Source organism: Stegastes partitus, unplaced genomic scaffold, assembly GCF_000690725.1.
Source record: "Stegastes partitus isolate 25-593 unplaced genomic scaffold, Stegastes_partitus-1.0.2 Scaffold289, whole genome shotgun sequence".
Classification (NCBI taxonomy): Eukaryota; Metazoa; Chordata; class Actinopteri; family Pomacentridae; genus Stegastes; species Stegastes partitus.
In genome coordinates this window covers 155568-179915 of record NW_007578020.1, presented here as the reverse complement: position 1 = coordinate 179915, position 24348 = coordinate 155568, and the positions used below count along the sequence as shown (strand labels likewise).

General features: G+C 42.6%; 2 protein-coding genes across 2 annotated transcripts in view; both read right to left on the bottom strand.

Annotated features, from left to right (window-relative positions):
• The window catches only part of tmie (transmembrane inner ear), a 39926-nt gene extending 29794 nt beyond the window's left edge, over positions 1-10132 (bottom strand). Inside the window, exons 1-3 of the mRNA XM_008282893.1 lie at positions 9847-10132; positions 5088-5205; positions 2764-2913 (exon numbers count right to left, since the gene is read on the bottom strand). Coding sequence (XP_008281115.1) covers positions 2764-2913; positions 5088-5205; positions 9847-9957 — 379 coding nt within the window. The 5' untranslated portion in view covers positions 9958-10132. The remainder of the gene's footprint in view (positions 1-2763; positions 2914-5087; positions 5206-9846) is intronic.
• A 7585-nt stretch (positions 10133-17717) lies between these two features.
• Positions 17718-22996, bottom strand: ccdc13 (coiled-coil domain containing 13). Its single transcript, XM_008282891.1, has 14 exons — positions 22909-22996; positions 22299-22471; positions 22062-22210; positions 21830-21972; positions 21649-21732; positions 21451-21567; positions 21236-21340; positions 20979-21149; positions 20714-20890; positions 20238-20420; positions 20056-20165; positions 19683-19745; positions 18666-18776; positions 17718-18541 (listed from the first exon to the last, which is right to left on the bottom strand). The coding sequence occupies exons 2-14, from the start codon at positions 22466-22468 to the stop codon at positions 18505-18507; spliced, it is 1620 nt and encodes a 539-aa protein (XP_008281113.1). The 5' UTR covers positions 22469-22471; positions 22909-22996; the 3' UTR covers positions 17718-18504.
• Between the last annotated feature and the right edge of the window lie 1352 nt (positions 22997-24348).

Genomic DNA, 24348 nt, shown 5'->3' with positions numbered 1-24348 from the left:
ACAGTCTCCATGTTCTTCCCGTGCAGCGTGGGTTCTCTCCGGGTTCTCCGGCTTCCTCCCACAGAGTGAGGGAGGTTAATCGGTGATTGTAAATTGTCCGTAGGTGTGAATGTGAGTGTGCTTGTCTCTAAGTGTAGCCCTCCAGTCCTCTGCCACCCTAGTGAGGATTAAGCGGTGTATGGATGTATAGATGATGGATGGATGGGTAATTGATGGATTATTGTAAAATTTCTTTCCTCCACTCGTCAAACCTCCAGTTTGCGTTTCCTCGCTGTCGGTTCAGAGCTTCAGGTGAGTGAGAATGTACTTGATTTGTTATGATAAAATAATGTTTGGTGACAGAAAACTTCTTCATTTTCAGCTACTTGAGATTTGGTGCTTTGAACTCAACAGGATGAGACATAAATGAAGGCAGCAAGTAGGAGGAACGCTTTCATTTCTTTCATTCAGCGAGTTGGTGCTTTCGAAGGAGGCGGACACGAAGGAATATTAGAATACGACTGAACCTTTGTGCCTTCTGTCTCTTTGCCTGATTGTGTTTGAAACAGATCTTGGCTGTGAAGCTAAAAAAAAACCCAAAAAGGCTCACTGGGTTTCTTTCTTTAGATGCTATTAGGAGCCTGTTAAGTAAACAGAGGCAGAAGAAACTTCTTCATGATATCTTAATGGGCCACAACACCTTGTCACAACATCAGCCTGAGTTTCTCTGTGTATGTTTATGACAGATATATTATTGCATTTCTTGATCCTCATTTGTATCATTTAATTAAATCCCACTGCTGCTGCTGCTGTTGCATAATCAAGGCCTCATTTTAGAGGAAAAAAAAAACCTGATTATGAGTTTCATTTCAAATCACCATATTTACTGAGTTACGTTCAGCAGCGCCACAGTCAGATGTTATTGCTCATTTCATCTCTGCGTGTCCTCAGCTGGACGTAATCGCTGCAGAAAAGCAGCAATTTGCATATTTGCGTGTACATTTATGTTGCCCTCCTCCTGACTTGGTGCAGAAGAGCGCAGTGCGGTTTGTTAGGAGTTCACGGTTGAGAGCAGCCAATAAATATGTGTTCATCCTCACTCGTTCATAATGGCTGCAGTCAGTGTGCCTCCCCGTCGGCCTCTCTCCCGGCCACATGGTTAATTAGTTATACAGCACACAGAAGACGATCTACTCTACTGCAGATTAGATCAACTGTCCGTGATGACGCTATCGAAGAGAGTCTCTCGCCACACTAGGTTCATCATGTGATTTTTTTCCCTCCCTTAGAATGCAGATCTTATTGGATTCAATTATGATGCAAGAAGAACGTTGACAGCTCAGTGCATTTTTTTTTTCCCTTAATTAATTTCATAGTGAGTGTATTTGTGCTCATGAGTGCATAATATATCACTGAGAGGAACACAACTAGACAGATGTCAGTCCTTGTTTGTCACTGCTCTCAACCTGAAAGCAGCTAAAAGGTCCACATCAAGCAGAGAAGAAGAAGAAGAGGCAGAATCGATGAGACCTGTGCTGTTAGCCAGCATCATCAGTAGCAGATAATGTGAGAGATTTGCTTTATTTAAAGCAAATGTTAAAACAGACAGACATTAGACAGGAGGGGTGCTGCATGCATTACTCACAATATCCAGTTAAATCCATGTGCTCTGAACATTTTCATTCAAATGTGCATGAAGCCAGAAAATATGAAATATTAAGGATGTAAGAAAGAGTTTCAGAAAATATAAAAGTTTAAACTACAAAAGTCAAGCTGCCCTAAAGAAATCCTACTTGCCAAAGCAGCACATTTATCCTGCAGCCACAGTGAAAGTCTTCCATCTATTCAGCGGCACACAGCTCCTGCTGTAATACAACTCCTTACCAAGCAAAGTTTGGAAAGTTGAAATTGTGCTCTATTTTCTGGCCAGCGCTGTGGTATGCAGCTGAATGAGAGATGCATTTTGTTTACTTGAATTGCTCAAATTCTTACTGCGTTCTTACAGCATTTAAGGAAGAGACGCAGGGCAGACTGATGCATGTGGGATAAGTGCATGAATTAGACGTTTAGAGGGGCTGTTGATGCTCCATGCTTTTTTTTCTTTGAAGCGATTTGGCCAAGAGGAGTGTCTAAAGAAAGATAAAAGCAGAAGAAAAGAGAGGAGGGAAATATCATTCCGTCTCTGGCAAGGTGAGGGAAGTAGAGTGCTCCTCGCTGACCCTGACTTCTGAGAGATGGCTGCTGCTAGCACTTTGACTTTGGACCTGCTCAGACACTGTCTGCACTGCAGAAGCATCTGGGGTAGCTGGAAGAAGAGAAGGAAGGACGAGAAGAAAGGAGAAGAAAGGAGGAGAGAAGAGAAGAGAAGAGAAGAGAAGAGAAGAGAAGAGAAGAGAAGAGAAGAGAAGAGAAGTTTAGTGCAACAGAGCATAAAATCCTGCAGCAGAAGAACTAAACCAGCAGGTTTTATGAGGTGAAAGGAAGAGATGGAGAGAATTAATAACAGGGTGAGAATACAGCAGTGAAGGGTGGTGAAAGACTCTATGGATTTAAAAAAAAGAAAAAAAAATCGATCCTTTCTCTAGATGTGCTTTCGTGTGAAGCTGTCTCAAACTCACTACATAATTTATGGAAAATTCAAACTGTTTTCAAACATTTATCTCCCGTCTTGTCATTTACAAGTTGTATTAGTATTTATTTTATAATTCTAGGGTGAGAGCACCTGTCGGTCTCGTGTTTTACAGTCACATTAGTATTTGAAAGCTACTAGCGAGGTGTACTCACATCCTGGGATCTCCGTCAGCTCGTTCAGAGGTGGCACTGTCTCTAATGTGTTGGCGTATTTCTTGGCAGCCTGCCTCTGCGCATGCCGGGCCTCTATTTCCTTTTTGGTTCTCGGAATTCGGCATTTGAATATACAACACAGAGTGATAACTGAAGGAGAGAGAGAGGAACACAAACAGAGACGCGGTGAGTTTGTTTGACCAGGAAATGTCAACAACTGCAACATCTTGCATGATGAAGACGGGCTCTAGGTGTTAAAGTCTCAGTTACAAATACGCTGCGGTGCCCGAAAGTCTGAGAGCACGAGTTCAGGCGCTGGGTTTGGATTTAAACATACAGTTGGAACCAGAGGCTTTCATGCACTGTATAGAAAGACCAAAGCCATGACATCATCATCTGGGCTTTCCCAAATAGTTTGAAGGCGTCTTAGTGGATGTAAACTTCTGACTTTAAAGAAAGTCATAAAACATTCTCTCTCTCATTATTCTGGTAGAAATAGAAATAATGTTGGTGATCCTGACTGAGCTGAAACAGGAAAAGTTTAGTCTGATTTAATGTCAGACGGTGAGAAAAATAAAAGGTTATGTGTCTTTTTTTTTTTACAGTGGATGTAAACTTCTGGTTTCAACTGCACATATTTTTCTTTACTAATAAAACATGACAAGGAGCTACATGGACATAACCCACTTCATCCAATGTTCCAGACAGCTTCTGATGAGTTTCTCAATCTTCAAGTGCCCTTTAATGTTCAGCAGCGTTGAAGCCAGGCGACACTCTTCGGTCTTCAAGTAGCTCTTGCGAAGCTTTCAGGTGTCCAGCTGCAGTGTGACTCTTCTGCTCCACAGAGACACACCAGAGGTGGCAGACGTCACTGAAAGACGGAGTTTTAATTTATGCAGGTGTCCAGAGCAGTAAAACACTCCAGACTGGAATATTCCCATCACCGTGTGGGTTTGGATCACTCGCTCCGCTGTTTGTTGCAGACGCTCTCCTGTTACTGCCACAACGCTTTCATTTGGATTCATCAGCGCACAGGACTGTTTCATCCGCTGTGACAGACCGGCATGTCTGAGCCAACCCCAGCTATTTGTTTTGTTTTCTTCTAATTGGTACTTTTGTTGATTGGAGTCTTGGGTTCTTTTCCGGCAAACTTAGTATCTGTGGTGAGGTTGATTATTTATTTGCCCGTAAACAAAGCTCGGTCTGTGAATCTTCTGACGGTGAGGTCGCCTTTGGTTGCCGAGCTGAGTTCTGGATAGGATCGGTCCAGCTTCCACCGTGGAACCGTCAGTCGGGCCACGGTTTGATGCCGGGAATCCCCTCTTTGTCCAGAATAACAGTTTGAGTTCTGACTCTTTCATATAAGTTCTGGTGCAAATATCAAAAACGTAAGGCACAGCAGTATTTATAGTACAAAAGCTGCAAGTTGATTTACTTTACTGAGTCAGAACTTCTTGTGTTTACAGGTTCTCCGTCTTCAAACCTCTGGATTGTTTTACAGATTGTCAGCGGGGTTTCTTTCTCAAGCACAATGCTCCCATTATTCTGCAGACATCGTGGCAGATTCTTCATTAAAGGAAATTAATCTTTCAGTCACGACGACGTCTCATAACGTACATTTATCTGCTGGTCGGTCTGCAAGTGCTCGATGTGCTGGGACGAAGCTTTGCAGCAGATGAAGGTCTTCACTTATCCAGTCCAGCTGACACGTCCCTGATGATGAATCGTGTGGTTTTAAGGGGAAATCTCACATTTATGCATCAAACAGAGTTATTTTCGGTAACTCGGTTGGTAAAAACTGAATCATTCTGAGACCAGTTGATCCGCCCTCGCTGTATTTATGCTAAATTGCAAATGTTAACTTTCTAACATGCTAATCTAAGAACGTTAATTTGATAACTAGCAGCTAGGCATCAGTGTGCCGGCGTTACCACTGTGATCATGCTCATGTTAGCATTTAGCTTGAAATTGGTTCCCTGGTTTTTAAACAAAGGTTCGTCCAAAAAGGTTTTCACACATTTAGAGACAAATCAAGAAAGTGCCTCAAATTTAAAAGCAGCACTTCCATTCTGACTGAACAGTGACTATATTGTCCAAACCAATACTGGAATAAAACAGCAAAACCAGCGTCTCCCTGTTTCTGCTTCCACCTTGATGACCCACGTGGAGAATTAACAGAATTAAACCCTGTCTTTCTGACTTAGCGTCACTGTCGTTATTACTGACCACGCTGCGCTTGATAAGGAAACCGTGTAATCAACGGGCTGCAGTTGCTTCTCAAGATAGCAGCAGATGACAGCAGTGATTTCGTAACGCATACTAACCGACTGCCAAAACAAACACCGAGAAGATGCCGATGACCTGCCACAGCCGCAGCCCCCAGAACACAACGGTCTCCGAGGTGACAGGGTCTGGCTTCTTCGGGGGATCTGTGGGTAGAAGCTGTGGGAAACAGAGAAAACAGTGACTTTCTTGCAGGTATGTGCAAAACCAGAAATAAACCAAACAGGTTTCACAACAGAGCTTCACATCACCCATGAATTATGCTCAGCTTTCAGCGTGATGCTCTTCCACCAACGTGGAGCGAGTGAAGCAAAAATATTTGTTTACTTCTGTCCCTCAAATGAAAATTAATTAAAGAGGCACTATACAGTTAAAACCAGAAGTTTACAGACACTGTATAAAAAGACACAAAACCTTTTTTTTTCTCACTATCTGACATTAAATCAGACTGAACTTTTCCTGTTTCTGTCATGAACTCACCGACAGAACAGGTGGACACAAATGCTTGACTCAGAATGAGTTCAGGCAAAAAGGCAGGTTTCATGTCAAAACAAGGTTCGGTACACGGCTAGTCAGTCACACAGGCAAAGGTATCTGGTAATCAGCAGGCAAAGGCAAGGTCCAAAAAACAGAAACAAGATCGCGATCGAACAGACTGTGACTTGACTTGAATAAACGCTGGTATGAGGACTGTGAACAGCAACGAACTGGTGACGAGACAGTGAGACACACAAGGTGACGTACACGAGGCAATGAGGGGAGATGGGAAACAGGTGCAGGAAGTAAAACTGGAACAGAAACAACCGGTGAAGACATGACAGTTTCAGGTCAGTCAGGATCACCAACATTATTTCTATTTGCTAAACACCAGAATAATGAGAGAGAATATTTTACTACTTTCTTCAGAGTCAGAAGTTTCCATCCATCTCCTCAGTATCTGCTAGCGTTGCCTTTAAACTCTATGACGTGGGTCAAACGTTCTGGGTTTCCTTCCACAAGCTTCTCACAATAGTCCATGTGGGTACAGGACTGGTTCCACTGTGGATAATGACTCTCTGACCAGCTTCAGCAGCATCTTCACAAGGTCTTTAGCTTCTGTTCTGGGGTTGATTCACACATTTCAACCAGAACACTTCATCTCTGGACACAGAACTGTCTCCTTCCTGAGCCTATGATGGCTGGACATTCCCATGGTGTTCATACTTGATAGAACTGTCTGAACAGATGAACGTGGAACCTTCAGGCATCTGGAAACTTTACCCAAAGATGGACCAGACTGGTGGAGGTCCACAGTTCTCCTCCTGATATCTTGGCTGATTTCTTTAGATTTTCCATGTTGTCACAAAAGGAAGCAGTGTGTTTGAGGTGTGCCTTGAAATACACCCACAGGTGTGCCTCCAATTAACTCAGATGTGTTAATTAGCCAATCAGAAGCTTCCAAAGCCATGACATCATCATCTGGGCTTTCCCAAATAGTTTGAAGGCATCTTAGTGGATGTAAACTTCTGACTTTAAAAAAAGCAGGAAGAAATTCCCCCTCTCATTATTCTAGATAGATAGATAGATAGATAGATAGACAGATAGACAGATAGATAGATAGATAGATAGATAGATAGATAGATAGATAGATAGATAGAACTTTATTGATCCCTTTGGTAGAACCTCAGGGAAATTGTTGATTCTGGCATTTAGCAAATAATAAAAGAGAAATAATGTTGGTGATCCCAACTGATCTAAAACAGGAAAGGTTTCGTCTGAGTTGATGTCAGACAGTGAGAATAAAAAGGTTATGAATCTTTCTATACAGTGTGTGTAAACTTCTGGTTTCACTGTAGATGTTGTTTTTGCAGTCATGCACCAACACAGTTTAAATATGAACGACGCATTTACCAGAATAAGTTCCTAAATCGATCCTGTCTCCTTGCAGTACAATCCACCCACAAGTGTGCATCTTGTACAACCTCATCCTGACAACCCCTAAACCCAGTGTAGTTAGTATTCATTTCGATTTGACTGAACTGAACTTCTGAGCCTGAACTGAACCCTAACCCTCCTGAACGTCCTCTAAATCCCTGTAAACAAGCAGAATTATGCAACCAGAGTAAGCTGCCGTCCAGACTTTGTCTTTTAGCATTTTCTGTAATCTTTCATAATGTTTCTTAATTCTCTCGGTAGTGTCCAAATCAAATGCTTTCCACATTTCAGAGCAGCTCTCTGCTGAGCTGGGGATTGGGGAACAATAAGCATACAGCCTGTATATGTATGTCTTTGTGCTCAATCAATGGCTTGGATCGATGCTGCTGAAGCCGGCAGAGCACCGGTTCCCTGATAAAATCACAGAGGATTTCTCTCTCGTTACTGTACATCGATCGCCTAATGTGATGATCCAAGATTGTTTTGGAAACTCTATGCTTTAGTCCATAAACCAACGAGCCATGGATCCAAAAAATGGACATTTATTGCATTTGCTTCTTTTACTGATAAGACTGTTACGCGGTGAATTAGAAAATATGTTTTATGGCAAGATGGTGACACCAAGGAAAGAGGCTCCGCATAAGATTAGATTAAAAAAATGTATTTGCTTTGTTGTAAAGGTAAAAATCTAATAAAATACCAAAAAGAGCAGATTCAGTTTGACCAAAACGCACTGTTCTGATTGGGTGGAAAACAAAACACACTCTAAAGCAAATGTTTGCTGCAGCAGTGTTCAGACATCCATCCATCATCCATACACCGCTTAATCCTCACTAGGAGTGTTCAGACAGGGAATGAAATTATGTTTAACCAACAAACTACCTGGTGTTGTGGAATTAGTTTTTCCTCTTTAATCAAAGGTATCTTTAATTACTTAATGACTGGTAGCAAAGCCACAAGTCTTAAGTTGACTACTTGTAAAAATTAGGTTCTTCCAACAAGTGTTTCCTGTTTTCTGGTGTGTTGTTCATTATGATGAACACAAGGTTTCAGGTTGGCTCCAGTTTTTAGCAGAAGAGTCCTGAACTCATAAAGCCAATTTCTTTAAGTTACATCAACTTGAATTTCAGTTTTGATTCAACAAATGCAGAAAATCGAGTTTAAATTACACAAAATATTATATTGATGGAATTACTAACATTTTTAAAGTTATGTTTTCATATTAAAATCAGTAAATGTTGTTATCTAAAAGCCATGCATGTATGTAAATGATGGGATTAAGTGTCTGGAATTACTGTTTGTAAATGTAAGTGTTTCTTTGATCTCATGCGGTGGGACCCAGATAAATCATTGCATGTTACTGTGATCTTAGAACATATCCAGAATATGTCTCTCCTCCTTTGTTCAAGCGCCGGGGCAAAACAACCTGCTGTATGTTCTACTTGTCTGCCCTGATAGGCTTCAGGAAGCCAACAGGCTAAACGTGACAGTGTGAGCTGTTTTCAGGGCTTCTGTGCTGTTTGTGTGCTGCAGAAGACACAAGAAGAGAAGTGAAGGCTGCACACAAACACACACAAACACAGACAAACAACCTGGAAAAAGAAGATTGTTTTACGCTGTGCATGAGTAACTCCCACGGACGGATTAGCCTCAATGAGGATATTTAGCACTGCTCTTAACAACGACTTTCTTTTTTTTTTTTTCTTCAAGAGTGATTATGCAATGCAAAGCCCTTTCCTCTGGAGGGGCATTTCATGTGGCGGGATTAGTGGTTATAAGCCTCAAGTTTTCTTTTAGTGGAACAAACAACACAAACTCTGAAGCACGCTGACCTCAAGTTACCTCGAATTAATCATACACCCAAATCCATTGCACATTTCAGCTCCTTGGATGTTGTTTTTTTTTTGTGAAATACTCAGCGGCATGTTTGGATATTGTTGCTCAGATAAGAGTTTTGTTTTGTTGCTTCTCTGAGGAGATCCTCTGCGGACTAATCAAGGACGATTAGTGTAATTGAGCAGAGGATTAACACCTAAATGAAGAAAAGTGTGCACATAGACTGAGCCGAGTTTACGAATCTGCATTTAGTTTATGTTGCTGTTGCTAATTAGCCACTAAAGAGCAAATCTGGCCTCCACAGGAAACAGGATTTTAAACATCTTCTGTCACCAACTCATGCTTTTTCACCTTTTTCTGATTCAAAAGTCTGAAGGTGGCACAGGGAGAAGCTGATCCTCTATGTTTACAGCAGTTCAGACTTCAGGTGCAAAACAGGCTAATAGAGGTAAAAAATGTAAATAATTCAGAATCTTATGCCTTCTTATAACTGTGTACAGGAACATAGTGCATGGCTTCACTCATTATCCATGTTTCAGAACTCACATTGCCCTCAGTCATCATTTAATAAGCTTTTCGCTGTAATTACACGGCAGATTTGTTTATTTGCTTCTAGTGTGTTTCTACTAACTACAACCACTGACTCATTTTTTTTCTGTAATAAAAGAAATCTGTTCTTTTCCTCCTTTTTTTCTTTTTTCTTTTTGAAAACATGATGAATACCAGCTGCTGTTGTGTAAATCCCCTGCAACCTAACTGTCTTCTGTTCAGCCCAAAAGCACAAAAGCAGCCAGCAGGACCAGTCATCGCCACCTCCCCTAATAACGCCGGTGTAAACATGTGCTGCTTGGCCGTCGCTGTCACTCCGTGACATGGATCAGATTTCAACACAGGTTCACTACTCTCCTCTCCCAGAAAGGCAAGCAACAACTCTGGCGACCAAACAAAGAGCGTAAATCACACACACATATATATGCAGGCTACAGAGAAACCCTGAGGACGTCTGTTTGTGGTGAGAGGAACCTGTGGAGGACGTGATGATGCTCTTACCTCAGGATCCGGGATCTGGGAGAACACGGAGGACATGCACTGAGACAGCAGCACTGTTCCCCAGCCCCGCAGCAGGAGCTGAGGTGGGCAGACAGGCTGATCCCCAACCATTCTCTCCTCCTCTGGCTCCCTACAGCCACCCTGCCCCCCTCTCGCCTTCCTTCTTCTTCCTCTTCTTCTTTCTCTGCCTGCCCGCCCGCCTGCACTGGCGCCGTTTACAGGACGGGACCACAATGGCCCCCAGTGATTAATAGTGAGTGTGGCGCTGAAGGCTTCCTCCCATCCCTGTTTCTGTCTGACTCCCTGCTCCTCTATCTATCTGTTGCCTTTCTGCCACAACACACCGGCTGAGAGCCTCCTCCCGCTACAATGGAGGGAGCTGAAGCCTGCAGTTTGGGTACATTAATTAATTAATAGACCTGGTGTGGTTTACAGCCAGCTCATCCGACTGAGGCGGTTAACTCGGAGGGGGATGGGCGGTTGACCACGATGAGGTCGGCCTGCGCAGGACAGCGAAGCAAATGGCTGTGAGTCATCATCTCTATTGGCTGGGGTGTAAAAATCCTCACAGCCTCTCTTTCCCCGTCAGTGTGGCAGAAACAGGACGTGTGGAGTCCAGTGTTTCCAGAAAGCACCTGCCGAAGGAGGAAAAAAGACAGAAGACGTCAAACTGATTGGCTGCAGTCGTTTCTTTTCAACTCATAAGAGGATTTAATGCTACTTACAGGTTTCTGGTTTGTTATTTGTGCACGTGGCTGCTCTTATTTTGAGAAAACATTAAAAAATTCTGCTGGTGAAAGGAATAATCCACACGTAAAGATGAGGAACATCACGATTAAAATATAATATAATATCAAAAGCACAACTTTTAGACGTTACAGTCATTCTGGTGACGTGTAAATCTGTTATTATGACAGACGGGTGTAAGAAATTATTATACAGCTCAAAATAGTGACTCAAACTATATTATTGCATCAATTTCTATAAGCTTATTAATGTTTTGGTTTAAAAAAAAGAAGCTTTTCTGGTCTCTTGTTGAGTTTTTTCGAGGTTCTGGCCACCTTCTGAATTGAAGTCCCATAGTTTTCTTCTTTTTAGTCGTGTTTCCTTTAAACTCTTGCAGAAATTTGACTCTTTTGCTGCTGAATGTTCATCTACGTCCAGATTTTTTTTTATTGAAAACAGCCGCCTGCTGTATCCGGAGATAAGAGAAGAGAAAACTCAAAAATAGACGCTAAAACCCTCAGAAGAGCTAAACAGTGGGTGATGATTCTCTGCAGGCACCACCTTCAGAATGACACACGTTCATCTGATCAATTGTTAATATAAAATAATGATGGACCGGCTTTGCTGCTTCCCACCGGTCGATGTTTTCTATATCTGGTGTCGCACGATGTCACCATTTTCATCACCAACAGGCCGTATTGTCAGGACGGCTTTCAGGGTCAGATATCCAGCCCCGTCCTATCTGATGCTATATGTGAGCTACTATCTAATTTTCACATCTGCTGCTATATGAGTGAAAGGCTCACAGATTACAAAAAAGGTTTCTGTGAAATGACTGAAGCATCCGGCACAAAAATGCTTTCCACATGGATCCAAGCATCATCCTCCCGTCTGGTGGCAGGTCCTTTAACATGAAAGGCCATTAGTCAAAGTGGATTCTATGTCATTATGGTTCCATTTGTCCGTCCTACAGTCCTGTGTGAGTCTTTAACTATCAGTTATAAAACAGACGCCTTTGAAGTGTTCCTTTAAAGCTGAACACACTGTGAGACGTCCAGTAATCACCACAGAACCGGCGCTGAACGAAGACGGACTTTATACGTAGCACACTTGAATGTGACTTCTGTGATTATGATCGAAGGAAAAGGTTTTTGGTGATAATAAGAGCCCTCGTCTGCAGCCATTGTCAGGACTAGCTGGCGGTGATTGGCTTTTGTTAGAGGTGGATGTAATCACGGTGCTTTATCAGCCCGGCCACATCCAGCCGGTGGCAAATGAAAACCCGCCGGTTGTTTTCTGTGGTTGCACCAATATTCAGTTATTATCATTTAATAGTTTTCTGTTAAACTCGTGATATGTTACGGTCCATTTGAGGAATGTCTGTCAAACTGTGTTTTATCTTTGTATTTAAGCAACAAAAAGGGCCGTCGGGAAACGACATATGGTGGTAATGAAGATGTGTCTCAAGTCATTTGTAATCAGAGTAAGTTGTAAAGACAGTAAGCAGCCGATTCACAACCTTTTGATGTTAGACATCTGTTTATATCACGGTCACATCGCTCATGTCAGATGTTGGTGCAACTTTTTTTAAAAAAATTATTAACCATGTTAATGCGTCTTTATTTTTGTAAACTGAGTGTCTATGATTAAAGGGAAATGCAACAAAAAAAATTTTTTTTTAATTTTAAAAACCTGTTAAATTGGGACTAACTTCCTGTCTGACTGATTTAATGCCAGTTCTCTGTGCTCTGAAGTGTTTCTTACTGATAGATATTTGGGCTTTTACACAGAGAAAATGTACCAAGAGGACCAAAGGAGACACACAGTATATCATTATTTCATAAGATCAATTGTTGTCTTTGAAATAAATAAAAAATGCACAGTCGAGGGATGTGCCAGTCAAAGTTTCTGTTGCCCCAGAACCTATCGGCGTCATCTAATATTTATTAGACATTTTATTATATATTTATTACATATCTGCCCCAGAACAAGTCCCAGTCCGATACGGTAACACACACTTCAGGTTCTGTAGATCAGCTGCTGGAGCTGGCTGCACCACCAGGGCTAGCCTCTTACTGTTTAACACGACACTGACCACGTCTGTGTCGGTGCCTCACAGGAGTTTAGCTCGTAGAAGTGGAACCAAGACACGATGAAGTCTTCTGTGACACTTCATGACCTCTGTCCAATGCGCACATCAATCCATCCATCCATCATCTACACACCGCATAATCCTCACTAGAGTCATGGGGGGCTGGAGCCTATCCCAGCTGACTCAGGGTGAAGGCAGGTTCACCTGGACAGGTAACCAGTCTATCACAGGGCTACACTTAGAGACAGACAACCAAGCACACTCACATTCACACCTACGGACAATTTACAATCACCAATTAACCTCAGCATGTTTCTGGACTGTGGGAGGAAGCCGGAGAACCCGGAGAGAACCCACGCTGCACGGGGAGAACATGGAGACTCCATGCAGAAAGATCTCGGGTGTCCTCACCGGGATGTGAACCAGCGACCTTCTAGCTGTGAGGCAGTACGGTGCTAACCACTGAGCCACCGTGCAGCCCTATATCAAACCAATTCAGGTTCAGTCAGGGTTCTATTTCTAACTGCTGCCTCGGTGGCTATTATCAGGTGTTGTTGGTTTAAAAAGCAGCTTCAGAATGAGTTAAATATCCAATGTAGTCCATTTGTAAGACACATAAATCAGTTTTTAACTGATAATGCTGCGTTTACAATTTCAGATTAACGATAACAATTTCCCTGAGGTTTGCATCAAAGCGATCAATAAAGTTCTATTCTATTCTATTCTATTCTATTCTATTCTATTCTATTCTATTCTATTCTATTCTATTCTTATATGAATGTTCCTGACAGTAGACTTATGCCAAACAGAATGGGCTCAGGTTTATGCAGATACCAATCAGTTGAAAGTTGCCTGCCACCTTTCAGGACTCTAGACATCCCTAGCACGGTCTAATAGGACTAAAAACTGAAACCGGTATTAGCAGAGTGTCTAGTAAACAACTGAGTGATGCTGTGGGACTGGTGTCAAGTACATATTAAAGTCAAGTTTGCATTATTTGTAAATTATGATGAATAACACTATGCAAAACAGCCATCTATCCATTAACTCTACCTGCTGTGGATGGTCGAGGGGGAGATGGAGCCTGAACCAGCGCATCGCATATTAACACGAGGAGACAATCAACCATGCACGCTCACACTCACGTCCAATTCAGAATAACCAATTAACCTGCCGTGCATATCTCTGGACTGTGCACACAAGGACAGACGGGCTTCAGGTTCCAGAACCTTCTTGCTTTGAATGCTAAAAACTGCACCAGCATCATGTGGTAAACATCCGTGGACAGATGACCTTGCTTTCAGGATAAATATATTTTTTTTCTATTACTATCTTGTACTGTGCTGTATTTTATGTAAAATAAATAAATAAATTGGGTCAAAGACGACATGTTGCACTCGAGGCTTTAAACGCAGAAGGTCAGATGACTTGTCTGATTGTAACACTGTGAGTCAAAAGGTCTGCTCCGGCGGGACGGGCTGAATGTTTGACATTTTCATCCTATTTGCTGAGCTAAATCCTATGTAATAGAATCAACACAGTTGGGGCCATTAATGCCTGGCGTCGGGGGAGTTGAGGACAAGCGAGGCGGTAGAGTCTCCACTTAAGGTCTGGAAATGCTGTAATACAGTTTTTTTTTAGGACACAGCAGCCGAGACGAACAAAACACTTAAAGCAGATGGTATCAGAGAGCATCTTGTTTTGTCTCGCTGCTGGTTTAATCATATTTGACTGTATTCTGCCGCTGCATGGCCCGCTGCACAAACCTGACACACTGGCATTAATTATTAATCAGTGTTGTGTCAAAGCAAATAATCATACATTGATATTCATAAAGCATTCACACACACTAGTTCTCTGAGCAATAAACAGCTTTCTTTGGTGTCTCGGCTGGTGTGTCGTCGTCGTCTCTCCCAATTATTTCTGTCTCTCTCCACTGTGAAGAGAAAACTACAATAATCAGCAGCCTGCTATCCAGAAGGCTGCAGATCGTCGTCGTGTTCGTGAGCAAAATGTCGATGTCGCTGTGTCAGCATGTGTTGAGGGAATTGTTAAACAACTTCATTTGTTGAGGGACTTGCTCTCGCGTCACTGCTGTTCCAGTCAACAGCCGAGGCTTTACGTGGCTGCTGGCTGGAATATTGAGGATATCTGCACCAGTGATGATGGATTCACAACCAGTGATTCAAACTTCCAGCTCTGCTATCACAATATTTTAGATTCGTATTTGTGGGTCTGCCAGTTTTGGAGGCGCATTAAAATGCAACATTGTGAGGAAAGCGCCGGACGCCGGATTAAAGAAGCAACACGAAGGCGACGATCAGAAACAAGGTGGATTGTTTCCGGGAGAAATTGATTGCTCTCAAGTTTGACAGGACGTGGCAGGCAATTCAATTTAGAGTGAGAAAATTGTTGAGTGGATGAGACGATGAGATGAGGACGAGCCAAGAGTCAAGAGTGACGGCTGCAGTGATTGGAGGAGGGCGGCGGCCTGTAGTGGCCGAGCGTGGAGGGCACACAGCGAGGAGCTGCAGTTTGTCAAAACACACCAGCTCTCCGAGCAACGCCGTCCCCGGTGCTCAGTCGGTTCGTTTTAGCGTCACTTTGCACTCGTTGTCCTGCAAAGTGTCTCAGTATCAAAAATGCAGCTGCTGTGTTCGGCTGTGATGCACATTCCTGTCTGCATTTTTTAGGAGACTAAGTCAAGCGCCTGCATCGGTGTTTATTTATTTATTCAGTGCACTAACAAGAAAATCAATAGTAACAACTGAATCACGATAAAGGCAGTTAAAAGGAAGCGAATAAACTGATTTTGCACAGACGTGATGTTTCCATTAAAAACACATTCGACTGGGCCGCCGCTGTAGCTCATCTGGTTGAGCTGGCGACCCATGTTCAGGAGCTATAGCCTCTAAAGCAGCAGCCATGGGTTTGAATCCCGCTCACGGCCCTTTGCTGCAACCCCTTCCCCCACTCTCCTGTCTCTCTTCTAACTGTCCTACGTAATAAAGGCAAAAAGGCCAAAAAAAATAACTTTAACAAAAAAACATTCAACTGACATGTTTGTCCTCGGATCACATGATGTCCATAAAACACGCTAAAAGTTGTCGACACATCGGGTCCGACCGACCACACTGCCATCTAGTGATGCTTCTTGCTTTTCAAGTTGTGGGAATCAACAAGATTACTAAAAAGAGCACACCGAGTCAGCGCTGTGCGACGGGGAACTGAGGGAGATCAGTAACTTCAAAAGTCTGAACTAAGGGAGCGAGAGGCTTAAAAGAGAACCCAGTTCAGATGATGAGCTCGTCTCCTCTCGGTGGATCGCGGGTGAAGCGCTCCACATTTGATTCCTTGTAACAGCTCCAACAATAATTTAACGCATCCTGTAGACTTTGATGGCTGCACTTGTAAAAATAAGTGCTTATCGCTGCTTCGCGGCCGTCTGGGCAAAGATAACAAGTCATTACTTTATTTCTACTTACTGTAAATGAGCACATTAGGGCTGCGCTGTTTATTTTCTTTCCATTACATGTAAATGAGGGGCAACCATGAGATGAATGGACTCATAGAGGCACAAACCGTTTTCTGGCCTGAGTAAAGTTCACAGATCCCTCATATACTGATGGCTAACTTTAACCTCTGCGTTCACAGCTCCACTATTTACTTTAGTTTCTGGATGCAGTCAATGGTCTGCAGGAAGCATTGGTCCAGAACGAGGGAATACCTCTGAGGAGAAGGATGGAGAAAGGAGTCATTCAAACCTGGAATGACAAATAGGTGAGGCTGTTTACGTATGCTGTGTTTACATAAGTTTGTGTTTGGTTTGGTGGGTTATTGGGCATTTTGGAATAAATCTACACCTTTCTGCGTAATACAGCTACATAAAACAATAATAAAATTGTTTGGTGAAGTGTAATTTATTTGAAAGTGATGACACCCTTAAATAACTTAAGTCAACACGAGTAGTCGTATTAATCTGACGTTTGATTAACTGCAATTACACAGTAACACGAGTATTGAACAGCAGCGAAGCTCTTTGAAAAGTTGGCAGCAGTCGCCTTATTTCTGTTAATTACTGTGTAAGCAATCACACTTTATGTAAAGCATTCTGCACCAACACTGACTTGGGTTTAGGAAATAACCAAACAAAAATGTATTAAGTTCAACATTTTTTTTCCAGGAATCGGATGCAGTTTGGGACCGTGACATGCGTTTGCTCCATCAGCGCCCTTTCTGACGCACGCTGCCCTGTTTGCTGCGTATCTGCCAGTCCTGCAGGGCATCCGATCAGGAGGCTCATCTGCTCCTCCGACCGACGACACATCTCACGCCGTTACATTAAAGGCCGCCTCGCCTTCCATCCAGGAGGTATTCAACACAAGCTGTTTTTTGTTACTCTGAGCATAAAGGCTTTCTTCATCACGTCCAAACTCTGATATTTTTGTCTTGTGGCACTTTCTCGCTCGGTCCAATGGGGACCTGCCAATCTCCCACAGGGTCCTGGAAGAAATAGTGCGGTATTTGAAGCTGCACACTAACTCAGCCATGGTTTTAAATTAAGCGTGATGTGGAGAGGGAAGAGAAGGAGGTGGGGGCCCAAACCCTTTTGGCTACATCGGAAGAAAATAACTCGGATGTTAGTATAATGTTAGCATGAATGTGGGGGCCGCTCCCATCCAGGCAACCTCTGGATGGAGACTCAGGGATCACATACTGTATATGAGCGACACGCTCTGGGGAACGCATTGACGACTACAGTGGGAGTTTGTGCAGCTTGAGTCCGCATTTATGTGCGACCGCTATTCCCACGCAGCTGGTTTCGAGTCAGAAATAATTAGTGGTAATATTTAACAGGAATATTAAACATTTGGGAGCCTAATTGGGATGATTACTATTTGGACTGGCCTGTCACGCATCAACAATCTGCAGCCAGAAGAAGGAAAAAGTCGAGGAAAGTCATAGCCGTGACGGTAAACAATGTATTCAAAACATTCAATCGCTTATTAATTTGGATGTTTCTTCACTTTAAAAACAGACATTATGGTCTCTGTACCTATAAGGTTACCATGGAAGGAAACAATGTGCATTTATTTAATAAAATGTGGCAGTGACATTTACAAAGCAGCGAGCAGACGAGATATGAAACTACAGGGAGACAGCCTATCAGCGTCAAACATTTCTGCAGTCACCAGGAACGCTTGTCTGATGCCATCAGGGTTAAGTTGAAAGCTCTGCTACTCAAGGTGCTCAAGCTGTTAAACTGAGGCTACCCAACTTCGCCGTCACAAGCAGTCTTTGAGGGTTTGGACGTCAGGCATCCATACGATGTTTGTGTGGCGGAGCAGGAGAGCCTGTTTCCTGCAGGCTGCTGTTTGTCACATGTGACAGGAGAAGGTAGGCTCAGCTGGAAGTGAGGTTGAGCAGGGACCAGCCACTTCCCCTGGTTAGTGTCTTGTCTGTGCTGTCCCAGAGCCTGCAGGAAAACATGCTTGACTTGTCTCATCACGTCACTGCAGAGCTGCAGGCCGTGATGGAGAGTGCTCTTTAGGGACGCCCTCAGCGGCCCCGTTTCCTCCAGTTGAATGACCAGCCGGGAGACAACATACACGAGTAACATGAACATCTCTGTGCAGCCCAAACACGGCGGGCTGAATGACTGCTGTCTTGGGCAGAGTTTCCAGTCATTATTTCTGGTGAAATTTTATGGTTGGAAAAAGCAAAAATTCTATGTTTTCAGAACCAGTTCAAGGCATCTACTGTGCTGTCAAAGCTAGACATAAAAAAATGTTCACAACTGCCAGCTGGATTGTTGGACAGTTTATTCCTGTTGCTCAGAGTCAGAAACTGCTGCCGTCCTGGTGCTGAAGGACGACGCTTGTGAGGGTGCGATAGACCCGAGGAGGACAGATAAGGCAGAATGTGATTAGAAAAACGGCGACAGATGAAAATCTTGTGACAGCATCACGGTGTCGCTGAGCCTCGGCGCATCGGTCCTTACTTTGAATGTAATCTTGTCCTCTGTGACTCCTGCTCCACCGTCATGGCGCTGGGACGCTCCTCTTGGTGCTGCTGCTCAGCCTCCGAATGCAGCTGGTTCGGCTCCTTCTCTCTGGAGGATTCAAACAAATTAGGGTTTTGATAGTTAGATTAAAACGAACATAACGAGCCCGTAGAGACGGGCTAATGAAGCTTCTGATTGGCAAATAGACATAAATACGTACAGTTGTATATACTTAAACAAAGATTAGCTTGATAAGTCTAAGTAGGGGCGTATACAGCTTTTATTAATAAGCTTTAGATTATAAAGGAACCCATAAAGCTCTCATTAGTGTCTTAATGCACCTCTCAGTCATTATTTTGATTAAATGAATAACAAACCTTGATGGAAACAACCTGCTCAGAAAACAATGTCTGGGGCTTCAACATAAACACGTATAAACCAACCGGATGTCTGAATTTGACACTTCTATTCAGATTTAAACCACATTTTTCCCTATGGATGGTTGTTTGTTTTATATGTTTTAGCGGCATAAACGAACTCTCAGTGCAGAGGTACTGGACCATTGTTGTAGCATTACTGATATTTTATGACATGAGCATTATATGTGATGACTAAAGTAGGCTAGGAGTGTATTATTTTCACCCGAAAAGAAAAAAGAAACAGCCATTCAACACCATCTTGGATGAACAGCCTATCAGAGTGGTAGCGTAATGATGCTGTTCCCGAGTGTCAGACTCCATCAGCCGCCGGCACAAAGTGTTCATCTGTTTGTTTGTATTTTGTTAGAATCAATAAAAAATGTTTTAAAGGCAAGAGACGAAGTGATATTTTTCAATCTGTGCTTCTCCAGCGAGCACATTTCAACACCAGCTGACAGCAGAAAACTCTGAGCAATAAATTTAGAACATTTCTCCAGTACATCACTTTGTCTGCAGCTCCTCAAGGCTCGTCCACACAGAGAACGCTACGGTGATTCATAAATGGTATAAATAGACAATCATTACATCCACTTACTTGAGTTCTGCACTGCTCCTCACAGCAGGCAGCACCAGTTTATGACCGAGTTTAGAAACCGAGCTGGAAAAAAACGGTTGACAGCCAGTCATATTAATCCCAGCAGAGTACAACAACAAAACTGGGAGGCATCACAAAAAAAAATCAATAACCTGATTACAGAAAGTCCCCCATTAGCAGAGAGAAATATTAACCCTTCGTTTGCCAGAAAATACCTCAGTGTTTCTACGCCAGAAACCCCAGGAGATTAAGATGTATAAAAGATCACAAAACTGGTGGTATTAATTAAAGTCAGTGACTAATTCTGTTCAAGGAAACTAACAATCTACATCCTCTAATGATCATTCAGCATGATTACCCTCAACACACACACCCTGAAGATGCAAATCCCTTGCTAATGTCTCCCTCTTCAGGGGGAAACCCTGAACTGCAACTTGTTGTCCTGTTGCTGGACCGTGTGTCCACACCGTCTTCCTTCACCATCTGTAATAAATACATAATACTGAATCTCACATAATAAAGTAGGCACAAAAACACATTCTTTGTCTGTTTTACCTTGACAGAGAGTTGCTGTAGCTCTTTGATCTGGACATCTTTCTCAGCCACCAGCTTCTGGAGCCTCAGGGCGACGGTGTTTTGCTCCTCATTGTTCAGCTGTTGCCTCTGGGTCTTCTTGCTCTGGACATTCTGCTGCTGGCTGAGCTGAGTCAGCACCTTCTGCATCTGGGCCTGCTGCTTCTGCCGGAGGTACAAAAAAGATGTGTGAGAACAATGTAGTGGAGCATCAGCCCATCCTGAGCAGAACATCCTCCTGTCTCCAATCTGTGGCTTGTTCAAATTCATGAATGTGGAGTAAACTATTTAACTCTAAACAACAAACAGCAGTTTAGCAGTTTGAATACTAGTCTGTGATTTAGGGAAAAATAAATTCATAGTAATTTGGCCTCAGTTTTTCAAGGATTTTACTTTAACAGGCCCCAGTACACCCTCATGACTATAACTACGTATTTGTTTCTTATGTAACGTCTTACCAACAGAGCCTCCATCAGCTCATCATCATGTTTTCCCTTCTCCACTAAGGTGGCGATCTGGCCCTTCAGAGTTTTCATTTCAAAGGCTAGAGATTTGCTCCTGGCTTTGGAAGCTTCCAGCTTTTTCTTCACATCCTCGTGTTCTTTCAAGAGGGCCTCGTAGTCCGCTGAGATCCGCTGCATAGTTACGAGAAAAAAGAGCAGGGATTTGGTACTTTTACTAATTCAGCTTTCAGTTTATTCACAGTTATTTTAGTTCACGCACCTCAAATGCCTCTCTCTTCTCCTTCTTGATGGAGCGGAGGTAGATGAGGTTCCTGTCTTGAGGAGGGGTTTTCTGAGGGACACCCCACCCCAGAAGCTCCTCCTCTAAACTCAGGACACTTGACTGTCTTTGCAGAGTTGACTGGTTCAGCTGCTGCTCGAGGTCCCGCACCTGTTGAACAATGCCAGGTTCTCCTCTGTTAAATTCAGGTGTCCTGTGTTTTTGAAAAGCGTGTCATCGTTGGATTTTTAGCTTACCCTCGTCTGAAGAGCCAGTATCTGCTGGGAGCGACCTCGGAAGTTTCCAGGGCAGCTGAGCATTTGCTGAAGGTTGACCTCCTCTCCCAACTCACTGATCAAAACCTGCAGCAGGTTGTACATTAGAACCGAGAGGTCACCGGTGATTAATCGAACATCTGGGATGCTTTTGTCAAGAAAATACAGCTAAGGCATAAAAAGGATAGACCTCCTACCTTCTGGGCTACTTTCAGCTCCTGTTTGGCGGATTGAAGCTGGTTGCGATACTCAGTCACCTTCAGTTGGGCAGCTGATAACTTCTCCTGCAGGGATTTGACCAGTGGACCTTCCTGCTGTTGAGAACAAGTAACTCATTTCAGTTAGGAAGACAACATGAGTACATACTTTTCGTGAGTGCTTGTGTTGATGTTTACCTCACAGCCTTCCAATGAGCTCCTTTCCAGTGACTTCGTGTCAGTCTTTTGTCCGGGTGGTGAGTTTAGCAAAGCAGCCTGCAGCTACAGAAACGGGCAAAACATTTAACTTTGCACACAGTTTAAAACTAATTTCTAACACTTAAATAAACTACGTGATGCATCCACAGCAAAACTTCACCTCTTTCTCGAGCTCTTTGATTCTGTTGCTATTTTGTTTGGTTTTGATCTTCTCTTGCTCGATTTTAGCGCTGAGCTCTCTGTTCTTCTTGGAAAGCTCGATGATCTTGGTGGCAGCTACAGCTCCCGCCAACCCCGACGTGTCTAAATGAAGCAGAGGACGAGACGTGAAAAGGCTGTTGTACTTCTACAACACTGCTGTGCACAGATAAGTAGAACTTATGGATTTCTACCTGCTAAGGCCAGTCTGTCTTCTTGTATTTTCTTCTTCAGGTGTTTAATTTCAAAATCTTTTTCACTCAGGAGTTTGAAGAGTCGACCGTTTTCATCCTTTAGCTCTCTCAGCTGGTCCAGCAGCGCCTGATTCTCACTCTGCAGCAGCCTGTAGAGGCAAGTTAATCACCCAAGGATGACTGATGAAATGTCAACGCTGAAGGTGAACAGCTTACTTCCTCTCTGGTAACGCTCACCTGTCTTTGGGACTGTCTTGCTTGGACAGATCCAAACCATCCTGGGCATCAGCGACATTAAGCTTATCTGGGTCTTTCTCCTTTTTCCTGTCCAGTTGTCTTCTCTCCTGCTGTTTTTGCAGCGTTTGGAACTGAAGCCGCAAGTCGTTCAGCTGACCATCACGCTCCATGATCTATCAAGTGTGGCACAAGGAGAAAATAACTAACTCACAGAGGAGGGAAAAGACGACAGAAATCAATCCTAGACATCACGTTCAGTCATGAATAATGTCTGGAGTTTGTATCCTGCAGTCAGATGAGCACTGGCTTTGTGTTAGTTTTACATTTTTTCTTAAACACTAAGTTGAAATAGTTGTGAAAGTCGCAGCAAAGTCAGACTCTGTTTCTTCAAAGGTGGTTCTTTCATACAGAGAAGTTTGTCTGAGGTCGGTGACACAGCTAGCTTAAATTAGCCAAGCTACGAGTCAAAACAGATCAAAACAGACGCCAGAATCTTCGAAATAACAACTTGTATGATCATATTAATGACCGTGAACACGTCGCATTAAGCTCCCAGAACTCCAAACAAAACTTTCGAACTCCTCACTACGTTAATAATAAAATAACTCACCTGTCGTTTACCCAATTACCGTCCCTGTAAACAATCTAGTAGCTAATTACGACATTGTTTTGTGTGGGAGGCGAAGAGACAGCTTCCTGAGTGACTCCTGTATCCATAGCAACGGCCGTCCCGAGAGTTAGAGCAAGATCCCGCGGGAACAGGACCGTAGTCATAGAAACCAGGAAGCGCTCGCTGCTCCACCTACTTCTCCACTGGGTGTAATGTTTTCAGTTTTTCCACAACTCAGTCTCTTAAATTGAATGAATGAATGAATGAATGAATAAATAAATAGGTAGATAAATAAATAACACCTGTAGCTGAGCGGTCTAATAGTTTAAAAGAGGCGGGAAGAGGAAAGCCGGCTTGTAAAGACAGGTACAAAACTTTACCTTATATATATGAGAGTTTTCTTTATTTATTATTATATTATTTTCTTTATTTATTTTTTCTCCTTTTACACTGTTTGTCAGTTTGATTTGTTTTTGCTCATTTCTCTCTCTCTCTGTATATACTCTTGTATATATTCATTTATTTATTGTGTGTTTAATTTTTTATTCTTATTCATCTTATTGTTGTTTCGGTGTGGAACAGGTTATATCGTGTATAACTGTGTTTGTGACCAATAAAGGCCTTGAATCTTGAATCTCTTGAAAACTTCTTAAATTTAATTGGTTAAACTGGAGAACTGCAAAACCTAGATGCAAGCTTTAATCACTAATAAATACACAATAGAACACTAATTTTGCTTGTTGCTATAAAATCTTAGGTTAGAAGATAATGGCTTTAAGTATGGCTTTAAAGATCCTCTATAGGATGCTGATTTATTATAACACTGTACAATAAATGAGGAGTGAAAAAAGAATATGTTGTAGGTGTTGTATGTGATATATTCAACAGATACCTGACATCCGTGCCGTACGTGCTGTAACCTGATACTGGGCAGTTGCGCAACATTTATTCCGTATCAGATAGACACGGTGTGAGATATATTCATTTTCACTGGCGTTTCCAAGTCACAGTGACTCAGGATTTTATAGCATTACACCAGCATAAACTGGTGCACTGCATCTCCTAAAGGAAAAGTGTAAAACTCCATGATGTTAGCTGGGGAGAGCAGGTGGGTTTCTTTGACAGGAGTGGAAAGATGATGTTGGAAAATCTGAAATAGTTTTTCCAATCCAATCCAATCCAACTTTATTTGTAAAGCACTTTCAAAACAACCACGGTTGAACAAAGTGCTGTACACAATAGAATAAAACATACATTTAAAATACAAATTAAATTAAATTAAAAGACATAAGACAATGACAAGCATACAATAGAAACAATAAAATGAAATAAAATAAAATCAACAATTCACTATGTGTCAAAGGCCAAGGAAAATAGATGGGTTTTAAGAAGTGATTTAAAAACAGACAAAGAAGAGGCCTGTCTAACATGCAAAGGCAG